Source organism: Varanus komodoensis, unplaced genomic scaffold, assembly GCF_004798865.1.
Source record: "Varanus komodoensis strain SLA01 unplaced genomic scaffold, ASM479886v1 scaffold2, whole genome shotgun sequence".
Taxonomy (NCBI): Eukaryota; Metazoa; Chordata; class Lepidosauria; order Squamata; family Varanidae; genus Varanus; species Varanus komodoensis.
Genome location: NW_025335568.1, coordinates 62,354,371 through 62,372,953, shown reverse-complemented (window position 1 = coordinate 62,372,953; position 18,583 = coordinate 62,354,371). Strand labels below are relative to the sequence as shown.

The following is an 18,583-nucleotide window of genomic DNA, read 5'->3' as shown; positions in this document are numbered from 1 at the left end:
GATTTCACCATCTAAGCCCTTCAAAATGTGAAAGACGTTGCCAAGTTGAAACATAAAACATATTGTATAAACCTGATTGTGGTTCCTAAAATACTTTTATCTATAAAATCTGTGGCAATATTGACTTTATGGAGATTTGGGGAGGAATGGAACAGAGAAGGTCTCAGGCAGCAATTTTGAAGCAAAGGATCCAGGAACAACACAACTACTTATTAGAGAGTGATTTTTCAAACTGTGTTCTAAGAATGTTTTAAATACATAAAATTTTATTGTTTATTTTCAACAAGTTTGACTGGCAGTAATAAATAAGCTCTTAAATTCTAAGCCTTACAGATGGGATGGGCAAGAGTGTAATTACTGATTCTGCTATGGTAGTACTGTTTTTTTTCTGATTATAACACAGCGTATAGCACAAAATGGTGCTTCTTCATACAGATAGTTCTTGGGTTATGGACAAGTTCCATTCCTGAGAAAATAGACATTCATCTCTAAGTCGAATTTGTATGTGAGTTGGATCATATATAGTTGGCTCTCTACATTCACAAGGGTTGGGGTACAGGACCCCTGTAAAAGTGGAAAAACCACAAATATCTCTAGCCCTGTCCCACCCAAACTCACTATGCCTCCTCTTTACAACAGGGAAACGCCAGAGAGATTTCCTTCTCTGGATGGGTGGGGCAGGAAGACCTGATTTAAAGGTTACCCTCTCTCCCCTTTCACTTCCTCTCCCTCTGTTGTGATACTTTGAAGACCCTCACTCTCCCCTCATGCTCACTCCCTCTCTATGGTGATGGCGATTTTCCACAGTATTTTTTAAAAACAGGCTTTATGGCAGTTTGTTCATAAGTACAGGTTGTTCATAACTTGGCCTCATAACTTGGAGACAGCCTGTATTCTCTTTGTACCAGAAGTACATGTTACAGCTTTGGTACAAGAAAGTCCATCACTTCTAAGTACAGGTTTTGTTAAACCCATTCTACCTTGTTCTGTGGATTGTCAGGTATCTCTTATTCTATCATCTATTCATTGATATAATTCTTTCTTATATATGTCTTAGAATTTAATCCCAGTTTGCATTTCTACAAGTCCTCCTTGAAAGTAAAAAACCTGCCACAAACTGCCTAGTATTAGCAACTCTTAAGAGTCATTCCATTGCATAATCCATAGGTCAGATTCATAGAAATCTAAACTCATTCAAATCTGTTGCAGAATGCCCCTATATTCACACCTGAAGCCCACATTACCCCTGCAGAGGTATGTCTCCCTCATTGAATGGCAAGTTGCTACCCCTACAAGAACACAGTGTAAAGGGCAGCCGGCTGTCTTCACTCAGCACTGCCATGTTCTCTTCCACGTCGTTGTAATAAAGGAGAAGACTTTCATGTAGGAAGCATTAAGGCAGGGGCTCCCAATCTGTTTGGACCATTAGCACATCTAGGAATTGAAGAAACTGCTGTGGGCACCCCCACAAAATGGCTCTTACGTACAGGGAACTTGGTTAGTCACATCATGTGGGAGCCTGGCTAGTCAACAGTGAACAGAAGAGGACAAGAAGTGAGAGAAACAGCAAGGCTAGAGGCTGGGAGAGAGGTGGGAATAGCAAGGCAAAGGAGCAGAGGGGAGAAAAAAGGCAAAGCTAGAATTTCAATACGGAGGAAAGAAGATTGTCAAAGTATTACTCAAGGCTTTTCTTAAGACTATGTTTTTAAAGGGCAGGGAAAGGAGAGTTTCATGCAGGCAGTTGGAAGTCCCTACAGGTAAGGCATTGAGAAGCTCTGTATTTAAGAATACATTATGGGATAATATATAAAAGGAATAATTAGCATCCTACCACATCAAGAATACAGTTAATATCACAGGTTAGCAGGTCATTCAACACAATGCTACAGGCAAGTCAGAGCACTTATTATAGGAAAGAAAATTAAGACACCATTACTGCCAACAGCTAGAACTGGTCACTACCACAGCGCACATAATTATATAAAGTGCAAAGCAACCACTTCACTCAAAAGAGGTGTCACTTTCTATCAATATATGTCACATGCTGGCATGTGCATATGCATATAGGTAAGTGGTTTTTAACTTTTATTCTTACTTGCTCAGAGGGCATTGTCAATTTGGCATTATATGATATAAGCAGATGTGTGCTAATTGACAGGAGAAAGGAGAAAAACAGTCGGATTTTGAAAATCACCCAAAAATGGATCAATTCCTCACAGCAGAAGATCAATATCAGTACCAAAACTTGATAAATTAAGTAAAAGGAGAAATCACCTAAAATATATTACATTCTATTTATATTCCACATTTTTTTTCTTCTTCCAAGCATTTCAAGGTGTTCCAAAAGACTTCCTCCCCTGCATTCTATCCTTACAACAACCCTGTGAGATAGACTGGGTTGAGCATCCATGACTGGTCCAAAGTGATACCGTGAGCTTCTAGTAAAAACCAGAACCCAGATCTTCTTAGAACCAGTTCAGCACTGTATCATGCTGTCTCTAAAAATTATTTATCATTACATTTATATCCCACCACTTTTCCCCCAAGGAGGGTCACTATTTTATCCCCACAGCAATTTTGTGAATGAAATAGGCTCAGCAAAGAGTCAGTGACTGGACTTAAAGTTGTGCAGCGAGCTTAATGGCTGAGTGGGAAATAGAACCTGGATCTCCTGAGTCCCAACCCAACACGCTACCCCCTGTGTGTGTGTGCACACACATGTATGACTACACACCTCAGACAACTTTGAAAACCGATACTAGGAATTATATAGAAATATATATTTCATGAACAACATTCAGCTGCTGGTATCACTCTTAGAACTGCCCAGCCTATTGTAAGAGGAAGACTACAGTATCAGGCAGTATCAGCTTCAACCACATAATCCGTATGAGCACTGTAACTGAGATTTCTTCTTTCAATGGTAATAGACAATGCTAGTTGACAGACATTTAAGCCATAATACATTGTTGTGCCTTTAAGATGCTACAAGTCATATTCTTAAGGGATGAAACAGTGTTAGCCCTTTTCACTAAGGTGTCCACAAACACAAGAATAAGTACTGCAAGTTGTAGTACAGCCTGCATCTGCTTCATGGGAAACAACAGTATTAGCTCTGCATACTAGCAGGGAGGGATGGCTTGGACAGCAGAGTGTAGATTTTTGGCCTGGTACACAAAACAGAAAATATTGTCTGTGTTTCCCTCTATGTCATCAGCAAAGGGAGTACAGGAACACAGCTATGCAGACAGCAAACACCTAGCGTTGGACAACTCCCACTAGCACCAGCCAACATGGCCAATGATGCAGGCGAGTCTCCCCCAAGCCAGCACCCTCCAGATGTATTGGGGCTAACAGGTGTTGAGGCAGGAAGGCTGCACCATCTACAACAATCTTTCAGTTTTAGATTGACAATTCAGAAGGATATGCACCAAACGGCTAAATTTTGCAATGGGGCCAAATGATCAGATGCTGACCCTTACTGTAGACCCTGCACTGTCTTCCCTCACCATGTGGATTTGCAAATGCTCTTTTCTTTCACACACATAAGGAACTGCCTTGTAGCAGATCAGACTTCAGGTTCATCTAGCCTACTGTCCCAGGAACAGCAGCAGCACTCCCCTTTCTCAAACAGAGGTTTTTCTCACCTCCTACTATCTGGTCCTTTTTTCTCTTTCCTACCTGAGATGCCAGGGACTGAATTTTGGACATTCTGCATGGAAGGTATACACTTTTCCAATGAGCCATGATGGCCCATTCACCCTAGAGTAAGACGTTTTTGAGTCTTTTTATTTAGAGAAAAGCATCTCAAAATTTAACAAATAATCATAATCACTATTATTTTAGCCTATTTTTTTCTTCTTGCATGGAACCCAAGGCGACTTTCATGGACCTTCTCCGCCTCTCCATTTTATCCTCACAACAACCCTGTGAGGTAGGTTACGTAAATAAAGTAAGAAAGCAGAGCGAGGGACCGTAAGAACTCGAAATTCCGAACAAACGCGGGAAGCCCGTCATGTCAACTCCTCCAAATGCCAGAAATCCTACAGGGCAGCAACATGCCTCAGACAGGGAGGCGCCTTGACCTCCCAGAGACCAGCAAGGAAGGAACCGGCAGACTGGAGCAGGAGAAAAATTACGGACCCTGCAGGGATCCCATATCGAGAAAATCCGCCCTCACCATGGTCCCTCAGAGAGGAGGCGAAAGGGGGAGGGGGAATATCGTTATGAGGGGGCACCGTTGGGGGGGTCCTCTGTACCGAGCGGAGGTAGCGTGCCCCGGTACCTTGGAGTACTCCTGCGCCAGCTTCTGGTACTTCGCCTGCAGCTCGGCGGCTGCCGCCATGGCCGCCCACAGCGGACGGAAAGCCGCTACCGAGCAAGCCGCCCCGCCGCCGCTCTGCCCACAGCAGGAGACGCACTTCCGGGTTGGGGGCGGAGAGGGCGTGCTGACGTCACCGCGCAGGCTCTCCTTGATGTTAGCCCGTCCGCCATTTTGGGCTCTGCACCTGAGGAGCCGCGGTTGAAAAAAAACTTTAACACCTTACAGATATAAAGACGAGAAAAGGGGGTGTTGGTCATAGATAGACTCTCCGCAGTTTCCTTTTTCTGTGGAAAGTGGAAATCGTGTTTTCAGGAATGAAGGCGCGCTCCTGTGGTTGCCATAGCAACCACAGCTCCTCGCTTTGCTTGGCGCGAGAGCTTAATGGCGTTTCGCCACGGCTCGGTTCGAGTGTCTACGGTACGGGGTTTCCCCATGGACCGGCCGCAGGGGCAATCTCGGCCCTTCTTCGGAAAACACCTCCCAAAATGCAGCGGGGCAGCGTTGCCATGACAGCACCAGATCCTTCCGTAGTACTAGGAGTGCAAGGGCTTTGTCTGTTCCTTGCTATTTCGTTGTCTTTCTAATCAGCTGCCTCAGCACTAGGCGCTTCAAGAAAGTGGGCTCCTTTCATTTAACAGCCCGGAGAGGACTGTTGGACTGAAGAAGGACCTTACAGCTCCTAGCATGCCCCAAGCAACACAGTTGTCTGGGGCATGCTGGGAATTGTGGGCCTTTTTTCTTTCTAAATATGTATAGGATCGCTCTTTAAGGCATAGCTCTTTGGGTTTTGCTTCCTGAATTGGTTTGTTTTTGTTATGCAAGAAAAAGAGAAAGAAATGGTGGGAAGATTGCACATAGAAGAGGGCGGTTGTTCCAGGCCTCTGGTGGAATCACCCTGTCTCATCCATGGAGGAGGGTTTGCAAGGACATTTTCCAGTTATACTAGTTATGTGGTAGAAGTCTTCTATTTATACCAATATTCCCCAAGCGGCATCATCAAGATGTGTTGGATTGTAACTTCCATCATCTCTGCCCCTTTGGCTGTTGACAGTACTGGATGATGGCAGTTTTATATTCCCATGCATTCGAAACATGGTGTGGAAATACCAATTTGCAAATACTCTGGACAGGCAAAAGAAGTGTGACCTAGAACAAATCAAACCAAAAAATGACAGAATTGAAGCTGTCAAACTTTGGGCATGCCATGAGAATGCAAGACTAACTGGAAAATACCATAATACTAGGGAAAGTGAAAGGCAGAAGAGGAAAAAGACCAACTATGAGATGTATACATTCCATAAAGGAAGCCACAGCCTTGAGTTTATAAGAAATGAACAGGGCTGTCAAGCACAGGATATTTTGGAGGGCATAAGTTGGAGGCAACTGGAGGGCGCCTAACAACAAACACCTGGACAGTACTAGGTTGGGGAAGGCAGATTTATTCAATAAATAACATAAATGTTATTCATGATTGTCTTGTATTTTCTTAGCATGTCTTTTTCCTGAATGCCAAACATGCAGTACAATGGATGGGATGAAATTACGGACCAATGTCTTGAGATTGCTTAAGCAAATACCATCCAACGAACTGTTTGAGTTAAAATCCAGAGAAAGCAAGTATGTCCTCAAAGCAGCCACAGATGAAACTGGATTGTCATTCTTATGTGCCATCAAGTTGTCTCCGACATATGGCAACCATATGAATGAAAGCCCTCCAAAATGTCCTGTCTATAATAGATCCATTCAGCTCCTCCAAGTTTCAGGCTGTGGCTTTCTTTATGGCTTCAAAACATCTTATATTTGGTCTTCCTTTTCATACCCTTCCTCAATCTTCTAGATGTTTTGGATTACAGCCCAGAATTTCTGACCAAGAGTCATGCTAACTAGGGCTGGTGGTAATTGAAGTCCAAAACATCTGGATGGCACCAGGTTGGTGAAGGCTAAGCTAGTCTCTGTTTCTTAGAAGGAAATTCCATAGGGTACAGATCATCACTGCCAGGACCCTGTCTCTAGTGCTGCCCCACTTTAATGGTTTTAGTGGTAGGGCAGTGAATAGAGCAATGAAAAATATTAGTTTGGCGTCTCTCTCCCAGTGGCTTGCTGTTAATGACTGGAGAGGAGATCTGTGTTAAAGACACAGCAGATGCCTGCTAAGGGCTTGTTGATCATTGGTTGGTCCCATTGCATAGTGGGAATTACAGATTCTGAGTAAATTTGTACAGGATTGCACTATAGTCATGTCCACTATCTACAAGCTTATTTGGGTGAGGGGTGCAGCTTATAATTCCTAGCTGTTGCTCATCTCCACAGGGTGTGTGTATCTAATGTATTCTGCTGGATTCAGAAGCACTTACATTGACTTTGTACGTGCAGCTGAAAGAAAGAGCTGGAATAAGGCAGTTGGACAAGGAGGTAAGTGGGGTGAAAGCAGGTGATTATGATGCTAGTGGATACTACAGAACCAAACTGAAGGGGATAGGATGATCTCCATGACTTACAGAGACCATCATCAGCCGAAGTGAGTGCTGATTGTTTGTGCTGGATGGGTGACACTGCAATTTGAATAGAGAGCAGTAGAAATGAATGGGGTCCATGTGGATTTGAGAGTTAAATTGTGGCCTGGGGATGGTGGTGTTATAATTGCTGCTTCTGGTTTTAGAGTCTTTATTTTTCAAACAGTGGACACCCTCTTCTGTCTGTCATTCGTTTTACAGACTGGTAGGTGACCCATGAACACAACCCGAAATGGGAAGTATATATCTCACTATTTAGGCCAAAGGTCCTTCTGACAAAGAGCTTCTTACGTTGCCACTCAAAAGACAGTGAACATCTATTCTGTCTTTCCTTGCTTAATGGATGTTCTGTGGTTTGAAAAAAATGTGTGTGGGGGGGGGGCTCGATGGGAAAACATAGAAGGGCTATGAATAGAAGATGTCTAGAAGCCTCATAAAATTTCACAATAAAATTGCCTATCAAACTAATTGTCTGTTTGCTAGATCTATTTCAGCCAGACTTCAGCTTGAATTTTACATTGGCAACTGCCTTAGTAACCCTGTGGGATGACCTTGAGTAAGATTGAGACAGCAGGATGTTATGGTTGGTCTGGAATAACCCATTCAGGTAGACCATACTGACTTCATCGTATATTATTTTAATTGATTCATGTTGTGAGCCGCCCTGAGGCTTCGGCGAATGGGGTGGCATAGAAATTTTCTAAATAAATAAATACCCCAAGACGGAGAAACCTCCGTTTAGCAAGCAGCTGCAGGTCTCTGCTTAAACAAAAATCCAGGCCACCTGAAGCTGGCATTCTAACACAGATTAATCTAGCATCCATCTCAGAGCTCAGGATGAGCCATTACTGGCCTCAGACTAAAGCAAGAGATTCTTGTGAAATCTCTACCCAGGCAAATAGGGATCAGGGGGGATATATTACATTGGAAAAGGACATTGGGGAACTTTCTCTTCCAGCACAGTTGTCAGGAACAAGTCTGCCAGGAAGTTAGGGAGCTTCAAGGAGCCACATGGAAACGTGGCCCAAGTTTTCTCCAGGACAGGTGCCTAGGAGTAGTTTTTCCCAACCAAAGGGAGGAAGTCCTGATTACAGACACCAGGAGAGCCTTGTCCCAGATATAGTGGATCTTAAAGAATCAGAAAGCACAGCCACAGTGCTATGCTAGCTAGATGATATTTTTCCATTTTGTTTGTTCTTTGCTCCCAATTAGTTATTTGAACTGTTTATTGCTTTGTGCACAGGAATTTGCCTCTTTAAACTACTTCTTGTTGTGTGCCCAGCATCTTTTCCCATTCTGTACGTTTTTCCTAATCTTCGATAATCTTCCCCTCTATTTTCACCAAAACCCTGGTTGTGTGCTTTGGGGTTGAAAGCAGGGAGGCTCACAACAGGTGTGCCACACTTTTGGGTTGTGCTACATGCAGGTTGTGTGTAACATATCGAGAACCTCCAGCAATCTCTCTGCTTTCACTATGAGACAGGTGCCCTCCAGATGTTCTGGACCACAACTCCCATCAACCCAGCCAGCAGATGTCCAGTGGTGAGGGATCATGGAAATCATAATCCTAAAAGCCTGGAGAGCACTAGGTTGGGAAAGGCTGATTTATGCACATGTTCAAATTCTTTCATCTGTGGCATGCTCATTTTTGCCTTCAGCATAGGAATTTTGCGACATGTGAATTAACTTCATTTCTTATGGCAAGTGCGTAAGTTCTTATATTGGTATTATGGGCTACTTGGGACTAAATGGATTGAGGATAAGGGCAAAAGAACAATTAAGAGGTAACTGACAATGCATGTTCTTAATAAACACTGTCACTTTTGTCTATTGTAATATTGACTGCAATGCTTTCTGGTAATAATGCCATAAGTGAGCATGTCTGAACATGGTGTATGTTCATCTGGAGCAAAATAAGCGGGACTCATGCAGCTCAGCCCCCTTACCAACTTAGGACCTGAGTCTGCTTGCCCTTCTTGCTTTACTCATTCCTGGGATCATTCTACATTGGCTGCAGGGATCCTGCTTTACCCTCTTCTGAAATAAAGAACACCTATAAGAGTTTTGAAACTATGAACTGTGCCTGAATTTGCTCACTTTCTCCCCTTCCCTCTTCACAAACCCCTTTCCTTTTGTGTTATAACCTTTAAACTGTAATCCTGAGGGCAGGAACTGTCTCATTATCAATCCCAGGAAGCTGTTCCCAGAGCCTCTTTAGCTGAAGAGGAGGGCTAAAGTACTGTCAATAACTCAATAGCAGATAAGTAAAATATTGTTTTAAGATAGGGAACTTGATTACCTTAAGGAACCCTTCCCACAGGGTAATTCTGTGGTCGACATTTGGGCAGGATAGGAATCATGCCACCTTCTGGGCATTATCTTAACAGTCCTGGCAAGTATCTCTTTTGTCTGGCAAATCCAGATGCTGCCACCTGGAACTAATTCTTAAACCATCTCCCTGAATGAGCTGGAAGGAGTTGGAGAAAGTTGTGAACAGCAAAAGGCCCACCAGAAGTAGAGATGCTTTTTTTCACTCCACATCCCAAATAGGTTGTAATCCAGTGGAGGTACACAATGAATGGAGACCAACAGCTGAGTTTTGGTTTCTGAGAAAGCTCAGAGTGTCTTGGAGTTCTGCCTGTCTTCCTGGGAACAGTGAAATTTGGAATCTTAAAGCCATGCATCCATCTATGATGATCTGGCATATGTCTGTCTGACACACAGGCTAACTCCAGTTAGTACTGTGCGGAAGAAGGATGTGGTAATCCAAACTATTGTATTCCCAGTCACAGTGCATGGGTGTTAAAGCTGGGCACTGAAGAAAACTAACAAGAAGCATATTGGTCACATGTGAAAAATGGTACTGGAGGTGAGCTTTGCAAATACCCTGAACCAACAGAAAGATGAGTGAGTCCTTGATCAAATCAAGCCAGAGCTTTCCCTAGGCACAAAAATAACAAAACTGAGACTATCATACTTTGGACATAACATGAGAAGGCAAGACTCATTGGAGAAGGCAATCATGTTAGGGAAAGTTGAAGGCAGAAGACAAAAGGAAAGACCAAGTACGAGATGGATTGAATCCATAAAGGAAGCCACAGCCTTGCACTTGGAAGAGCTGAATAGAGTTACCATGGAAAGGACATTCTGGATGGCTTTCATTCAAAGGGTCGCCATAAGTTGGAGATAATTTGATGGCATGTAACGCGCACAAACATTTTGAACCCAGATGTTTTGTATTTGCTAAAATCTAAGTGTGGACATTATATTTTAAACTTTTATGCTGTAAATTACTACAAGATGGCTTTTTAGATATAGTCAAGAGGCCTATAAACTGTTTAAAAATAATAAACCAGTTATTGCAAAATTCCAATATGTTTCATTAGCCTTTTTCCTAAGGGAGCTAAACCAGAATAGCACTGCATCCCGGGAACTCCTGACTGCTCAGAAAATTATGGTAGGGGTGGGAGGGAGTAGCAGAACAGTAGTTACCTAAGAAAAATTGATGCTGCTGTTAGCAGCAGGAAATTCTACAGTTTCGGTTATTCTTTCACATTTCTCATCCTAAGCAACTGGAAACTTCCCCCGTCACTCCCATCACCACCGTTCATTGTAATACTTTGTTTCTTGGCTGAAGAACCCATTTTGCCCAATCCCTCAGTGCTACCCTTCTTGGATGGTGTGTCAGTGCTGGAATGTGCCAAGGCAAAATCCGGGTGCTGCCCCCATGCGCACTCTCTCCATGCATCACACACGTACATGCACACATATCTGTGAATGCACACATGCAGTAAAGGTTGGGGGGAAAGCCTCTTACTTGCACTATGAGGAGGCTTTTTTCCAGCATAATTGTTGAAAGGCAGGTTGCATCTTAGTAGATTTTGCAGCAGGGCAGGTGGCAAGGACAAACTCAGCAGCAGTCGGCAGTACAAATTCTGAGAGCACTCCCTTTTTTTACTCCACCATTTCTTTTCCTTCCCCCTTCCCCCTTGGATGCTCAAACTCCCATTTTTGCTTCTCTGCCATACTCCCTAATGAGAACCTGTGGCAGCCCTTGCACGGCTCAACCCTCTGTGTCCTGCCTGCTTGGCAAAAGGGACCACTCCCAATGTGGGTCCTGTACCTTTCTGCCAGGGAGGGCTGCGCATATGCTCTTCAGGCATCCTCCCAGGGAGCTTTGTTGTGTGAGCTCTCCTTCCACCCTTCCATGCATTGTACCCTGCAACTATGCTTATGAGGCACATAAGGGGCCTGCAGCCACTCTCTGGAGGGATGGCCAAGGGCTGGCAGTGATGGGACGGCATCTTATCTGTTGCGTGTGGTGAGGCAGGGACTGTCTCCGCCACTGTACATTCTTTGGCTGCCTCTGTGTATGGTTATTGATGCCCACATAGTCACTGACTGCTGGGCACAGGAGCTGTTTCCAGGGTCAATTCTGGAGTTGGACTCTCTCATCTTTATAAAATTCTTGTATTTTCTGTTTGTGTATTTTTTTCCTGCCACCTTGGCTGCACACACATCAAAAACTTTGGCCATTCTGCTGACATATCTCTGGTCCCAAATAATGTGAGTATAGGATAGTTCTGCCTGATAATCTCCAACTGTTGGACAAGACTACTCTGCTCTTCTGTTTTATTAAGATAGCGTTGAGAATCTGCAAAGATTTTACTTGAGTTCAACTTGTTCAACCTTGCCCAGATGTCATTTCCATCTTGTCCCGACACTCGATGTCTGACTTTGGGAAAGTAATATTTTCCAGCCAGATGAGAAAGATGTAACTAATGTTGTGAAGGTGAATGAAATCACAGCTCTAGAGGTCTTTACGTGCAAGCAATTCAGTGCATCTGAGGGAAGTCAGCTCTTGCCTGCAAAAAGTTCATCCCAGAATAAATTGAACTTCCATTCTTACAATAGGACATTTCCTTCCTTTCCTGCCTCAGCACATTCTTCACCAACTCCCAAATCCACTCTTGAATGTTCCCCCAATTCTCTGGAGAAAATTTGCGAGTGTACAAGGGGATCCAGGGGAAATCTTTTCCACCAGCAGTGTTAGGACAACCCTGGATACAATTCTTGGAGTGCAGTTTTATGCTTGTTTTGAAAAGACAAAAGTTCCACAACTTCCAGCATTTCCCAACTAAGATTTGGGGCTTAGGGGATTAGGGGTTCAACCTACCAAACCCTAGTTTCAAGCCTACATTGGTCAACAGTAGCAAAGCTGATGGCTGATTTATTGCCAAAGATTGTTTGGAAGGAAACACACAGCTCTTGAGAGAGATGTTCAATGTATTGACAGGGGGGAAAGGATTAAACAAGCACAAAGGAACCAGAGTAACATTTGGAAACAATCCTTTAGTGGGGTGCGGGGAGGATTGCCTAACTCTGCCCTTTAACTAAGTGTGGGTTTTCGGTTAGAATGGAGTTCAGATCTGAGCAGCAAGAAAAGTGACAAACAAAAATGGAGACTGAAGGCAGAAGGGAGCTTTAACTCCCCTTGCTTTATACCTATAAGCTTTTGAGCAACATGAGGAGACCCTCTTTGGCCAGTCGCTAGTTTGCTGAGTAGTTTCCCTAGGCTTTTGAAGGGTAAGACATTCTCACAGGAGTTCAGATGAAACCATTCAAATCAACCGGCAAGGGTTCCACTCCCAGCTTGAAGGCCATGAGACCAGAAGAATGCAAGATAGCACAGGCAGGTCCTTGCATGAGTGCAGACCCATCTCCCCAGAATGGCACATTTGCAAGCCTAGAACAAGCTGGAACAGGAGTGGGGTTTTATTAACTGCTTTTGACATTTTGGCAAATGTTCACTAGACATCAGATCATGACCACGTCACTCCAGCCACCAGTTCTTGCTGAAAATGGCAGGGCATGGTGGCATAACATGCTACTCTTTATTGGAGGCAGTAGGGAAACAACTCAAGGAAGCAATGCAGTACAAAGTTGAAAGAGCCTGGTGTCTCAGAAAAATATCACAAGAAAAGGATGGGTTATTAGATGAACCTCAGCAAAGTCCAGAGAGTATAGTTTGTATGTAAAATTGCTTAGACATTTATGGAAATTCTAGATTTCTCTGTTAATTTTTGAGTTGTGTTTACATATGCCTGATGATACAACTCATTCTCACATCCTGAAATCCCATTAATATTTTCTGCTTCTCACTAGGTAATGCAGTCTTGCTCTCTATACACTAGGGGGAGCTTTTTGGCTGTGTCTGGTATGCAATTTTTGGTTTTTGACTTGGAGAGAAAACACAGGGCTCTCCTCCTCCCCAAAACTTTGCTTTATAAAAGTTGTTGTTATATATATTGTGAATGGTAATACGGAAACCAAAAAAGTACTTCAAGTACAATTAACAAAGTAGCATTGTCATAAGGTGCTCAGTGTTAATTTAGGATCTGTAAAGATTTGCTGTTTTTCAGGGCTTCTCTGTATGAGGCTTTTCATGCAACAGTCTTCTGAGGCTTCTGGATTCTTTTCAGGATTAAGATGGGCTCCTTTGCATGTGCTCACTTTTATCCTCCAAGGGTTTTCTTTACTGCCTTTCTATATATTCTATTACACCCACAAGGTTTTAAATAAGTAAATGTTTTAGATGGATGGATGGACGGACGGACAGACGGACAGATAGATAGATATTAAATAGGACCCCCATATCCACTGGCTTAGTTACTGCATTTTCACTTAATTGTGGTTGACCTCAGTCTGAAAGAGAAGTCATAAAATGCCAAACAGAAGTTGTAAAGAGCTTTGTTTAAGTGGAAATTCTTGATTTAAGAGGGAAAGAAAAAAAATCATATGCTGAAGTTGCTAGGATGTATAGTAAGAACAAACAAATCTGTCTGTGAAATTGTGAAAAAAATTATATGTACAGTATATAGTACATATAGTGTTTGCTATTATCCACAGTTTCAGGCATCTATTGTGGGGCTTGGAACTTATTCCCACAGATATGGGCGTTCTGCTCAACACAAATACCCATGCCCAGTTCAAACAGAAATTATTGATCTGTGCCAAGAATGGAGCAATCTTTACATGGAGAGACTTCACTGTTTGTCAACTGAGAAGTTGATGCACTCATAATATGGTACTGGAAAAGAACTTTATGAATCTCCTGGACTGACAGAAGATGAACAAGTGTGTCCTAGATCAAATCATGCCAGAATTTTCCCTGAAAGCAAAAATGACAGAACTGAAATGGTCATAGTTTGGGCACAACATGAGAAGGTAAGACTCACTGACATAGGCAATCATTCTAGAGAAAGTTGAAGGTAGCAAAAAAGAGGAGCACAAACTATGAGATGCATTGATGCCATCAAGGAAGCTCCAGCCTAGAGTTTGCAAGAGCTGAGCAGAGATGTCAAGGACAAGCCATTTTAAAGGAGATTCTTTGGTAGGATTTCCGTAAGTCAGAGACAACTTGGCCGCCCATAATCACAGCACAATTCTGTGCCCCATCCTTAAGCCAAGGCTGGCATTGAGGGTAGGTGTGATTGGGTTCCCAGAGAGGGCTCGCTCCCCAGGAGGGACCTGCTGACAAAAGCTCCCTGGACTTGCTCCCCCTTTTTCCCCAGTGCAGCACCTCCTTTACTGCCTCTTGCTCTGACCTGGACAAGAGGGGCAGGGGAGAGATGCTGCAGTCTCTTTGTTCACTGGTTTTTGGCCTGCTGAGCAAACAAGAGGCAGCAGCTCTGAGCCAGCAGATGAAGGGCAACAGCATGGGCTGAGAAGCCAAACTCCAAGAAAGGGAGATCCATGGGCCTTTAGCAAATGGTAGACACACAAAGCAGTCCCTGACATTGAGATCACTGAGCACAAAAATAGGGTTAGTGCCAAAACACTTGAGGCCCCACTAATGGCTTGCTTTTTGGAATGCAATCATCCCCCTAAGATTTTGAGTTTTATTGTAATTAAATGGGTACCATTTTCCACTCATAGCAGGCAAGATCCTTGTTTCTTACTTTGTCAGTGAGAGGCATTTGGCATTTTTAGCTGACAAAAAAATAATTCCTTATGGGCTTCATGAAAATTGAAGTGTCAGTGTTTCTGGGAAGAAGACAATATGAACAGAGGCTGACATTTGCTTCCATTAGTAAATGATGCTCTTTAAGAATTAATGCTGTTCTCCAAGAACATAGTAGCATATATTCATAGCATATATTCATATACCAGTTCGCAATTGTGTCGAGCTATTTAGTTTATTGAGTTATATGTTCTAAGAAGCATACTTGAAATCAGTGAGCATAAAAGCAATTGTGTATGTGTATTGGGCTTGGGTTGTTGTGCAAAAGACCCTTATGGGGGTTTAGATTTAGATTAGTTACAACAGAGAGTTTCATGTCTATCAGACCAGTGTTGGCACAACCCAAAACACTTGGCTTTACATGCACAAACACCTCCAAACTCAGAGGCTTATGCGCATCCACTGCATGGAGCCAGACAGAGAGGTGGCAATTGCCTCCATGTCTCATGTCATGTATTTTATCTACAAGGCCATTTTCAGGTCTCTAGATTAAGTGCAGGAGAGGGAAGGAGGCCAGGGCACCATCAGAAGCCTTGGCTGCAGCCTCCTGCCTTTCCCACGCCACAACACCTCTGTTCCTCCTCTCTGAGTCCCAGTTTTATCCTTGGAGAGGCCCGTCAGCGCCCTTCTTTCCAGGCTGTGTGTGAAGGTGGCTGGGCTGGGTGCTTGGCTTTCAGAGTCCTGGGTCTGTGATCGAAGGGTCTCGGAGCTGGGGTTCCACATTCTGCTATGGCCCTCCTGGCTGTGTTTAGTGGCCATAGGGTTGCACCTTTACAGAGTCAAAGTACTGCGCTGTACTGTATTTGCCTGAGTGGAACCATGCTGGAACAGCTTCGCTTGTAGCGCAACCAGAACGAATGGTTTGCCTCCCTGCCTGTGAGTCTTCCTTCAGCACCCGCCATTCAGTAGCACACAGCCTCTGTTAGCCTCCCTAAACACAGTACCATCCAGATGTGTCGAACTGTAGCTCCATCCTCCCGGTTGGGGGACCCCTAGCCATGCCATCGTCCAAACCCCCTCAAGGGCACCCAGTTGGAGAAAGCAGGCAGAGATGGCGCAGTCTGCATGGATTTGTCCAACTCTTTTTAAAAGCCCCCTGAGTTCATATCCACCCATCCCACCACGTCATAACCCTACAGGGTGATGTATCCTGTGCAGAAGTTCCCTCCTCTTGCCCAGTCATGTTCTGGAAATATTTCATAGCAGGTTGTTTCCTGTGAACTGGGAGGCAGGATGGGAAATCCATTATGAGTCATCAGAAGTCACCAGCTTTAGCCCCAAGCAGGTCCACAGATGCTGATGCTCTGAATGGCTGCTTGGTTTCTGTTTTCATGGCAACAGCAACATGTATGTGCCTTCCCATTGCAGTTCTGGCAAATCTTTCTTATAGGGCTGTGCTTTTTAAATTTCTCCAAGCCTATTTGTTGTGTGCTTATAAAACCAGGCCTAGTAACAAGAAAGAGAGGAGGAGAGGAAGCATATGAAGCATGTAGGAGTGTGTTGGTTACAACTGCAATCCATAAAACATCGCCACGGCAGGAACTGGTATAATGCAGCTATATTCCCTGCTCTGCTGGTCTCGCCTGGGCCTATTTTAAACCAACTTTACCTGTAAAATGCACCTCACAGAGTCAATGTTGTAGTCAAAACAATTCTAATGATAATAGAAGTTGTTCGTCTTTTATTTATTTAATTATAATTTATTTCCCACCTGTTTTCTTTCCACGGAACTCAAGATGGCTTCCATAATTCTCATAAAGAACTCAAGATGGCTTCCATAATTCAATCTTATCCCCACAACAACAACCCTGTGAAGTTGGCTGGGCTGGGAGTCTGTGGCTGACCCAAAGTCACTCAGTGACCTCCAGCTGAGTGGGGATTAGAACCCAGATCTCCTGAGTCCCAGTCCCACATTTTTGACCGCTACACCGCACCAGCCTCAGTGTGATGTCTTTTATAATCCCTCCAGTTCAATTTGTGGGTGATTAGCTTCTGGATTCCATCATTACTTTCAGTGTGTTAATTCATTCCCCATGCATTTTGCCAAGTCTTGTGTGACTCTCCTGGAGTCACTCTGCACAGGTAGTAGGTTAAAAACACATGTATGGCCTCATCTCTTGTGGGGTAAACAAAACAAAAACAGAAACCCTGTAAATATTTGTTCTAGACTGCATTTGCTGCTTTAAACTTCTTAGCTGCTGCAGCAGGTGGGTGGGTGTACTTGCACATTCATGTCTTTGTAATATCCTGAGCTACCTCATGGGGTGGTGCATCCTGAAAGGCAGGTTACACATCCCTTAAAGAAAAAAGCAAATAAATAGAATAGGGTGTGTGTGAGAGAGAGAGAGAATCTGCATTTGTGAACTCACTGTAATTCCTTTGAGGGAGAACTGAATTCTCATTCAATGGCAGCCATCCTGATTAGAGGTCACAGCTGTGAGGTACACTTTTGTGATCCGTTGTGGCCCCCCTTGTCTCCATGAGCCAGTAACTCCAGTAACTCCTGCAGGCTCAGAAATCCAGTGGAGCTGTAGTTGCTGGCCCTGGGCTGAGATTCAGCACCACGGAGAGCCCTCCTGCAGCTTCCTAAGACAGGTTGCCCCAGCATTTTGAGCAACTGACTCGGTTTTACAGAGAGCCTTTCTGGCTGTTGACTGGGGCCTGCCTACTCACTGGGGGAGCCAAGGTCCACTCCTAAGGGTCCGAGGGCATCGTACAGTATCCAGGCTGGAAAGCCCCACTTGTGCAGGCCCAGGAACTGGTTTAGTCTCCTTCATGGCCCTCCATCACTGGAATCTGAGTCTCATTTGGCTGAAATGGGTTTCATTCAACAGGGTGGATGGTGCGAGGCAAAACCTGGAGCTGGAGCCAGGTTTGCGGAAGGCTGAATTACCCTTGGCAGCCCTGGTCTAGGCCCTGGACCCTGGCAGACCTATTTGGCTATTTCCCCACATAATGCCTCTTTCAGAGTGCTATTCCAGGGCACTGCATGATATGGAAAATGGAGATTTCCAGACCCAGAGGCCTGGAAATCCAGACCCATGCACAAATTCTTTTAAGGATGGGAGGCTGGCTAGCTGCACAGGCTCCTGCCAGTATCCAGCAAACTCTGCCCTTTGTTCACAGCAGCTGGGAGTGGCTTTAGCCTACGTACCAGTGGCATTTGCAAGTATAGCGCTTTACTAGACTGAGTACAAGCATTTATTTATTAAATTTATATCCGACTTGTTTTCCCCCAAGGAAATCAAGGTGGCTTGCATAATCTTCTGGTTCCTCGCTATCTTGTCCTGTGAGGTCGGTTAAGCTGAGAATCTATGGCAGGCTCAAAGGGACCTAGTGAATAGACCTCCCAGATCCCAGCCCAGCGTTCTGACAACTACTCTACCCTGGATCTCAAAAAGCCCAGCTGCCTTTCGCTGCATCTGGGAGAAGTAAAGCTCTGCTTTTCAGGACATATCTAGTCTGGACAAATGTGGCCCTGCCCTTGACACGTAGCAGCCGAGTCTTCCCTGACACGGATGCTCTAAAAAGCAGCAATATTTTTCCATATTCTTTATTTAGTCAAAGCATTTTGATCCCTCGTCAGTCAAAAGGGGTCCCATGCAATGATCTCTCCCGTCTGTAATAGTTAACATTTTTGTAATGTACAATATTTAATACTGAGAGACTATTCCTAATCCTCCCCAAACCATTCTTTAAAATACAATTTAAAAATCGGAATGT

General features: G+C 44.0%; 1 protein-coding gene across 2 annotated transcripts in view; it reads right to left on the bottom strand.

Annotated features, from left to right (window-relative positions):
- Nucleotides 1-4,427, bottom strand: part of PPP1R21 (protein phosphatase 1 regulatory subunit 21) — a 46,516-nt gene extending 42,089 nt beyond the window's left edge. For both annotated transcript variants that reach the window (XM_044428612.1, XM_044428613.1), the window contains exon 1: nt 4,286-4,427. In XM_044428612.1, coding sequence (XP_044284547.1) covers nt 4,286-4,345 — 60 coding nt within the window. In that variant the 5' untranslated portion in view covers nt 4,346-4,427. The remainder of the gene's footprint in view (nt 1-4,285) is intronic.
- Between the last annotated feature and the right edge of the window lie 14,156 nt (nt 4,428-18,583).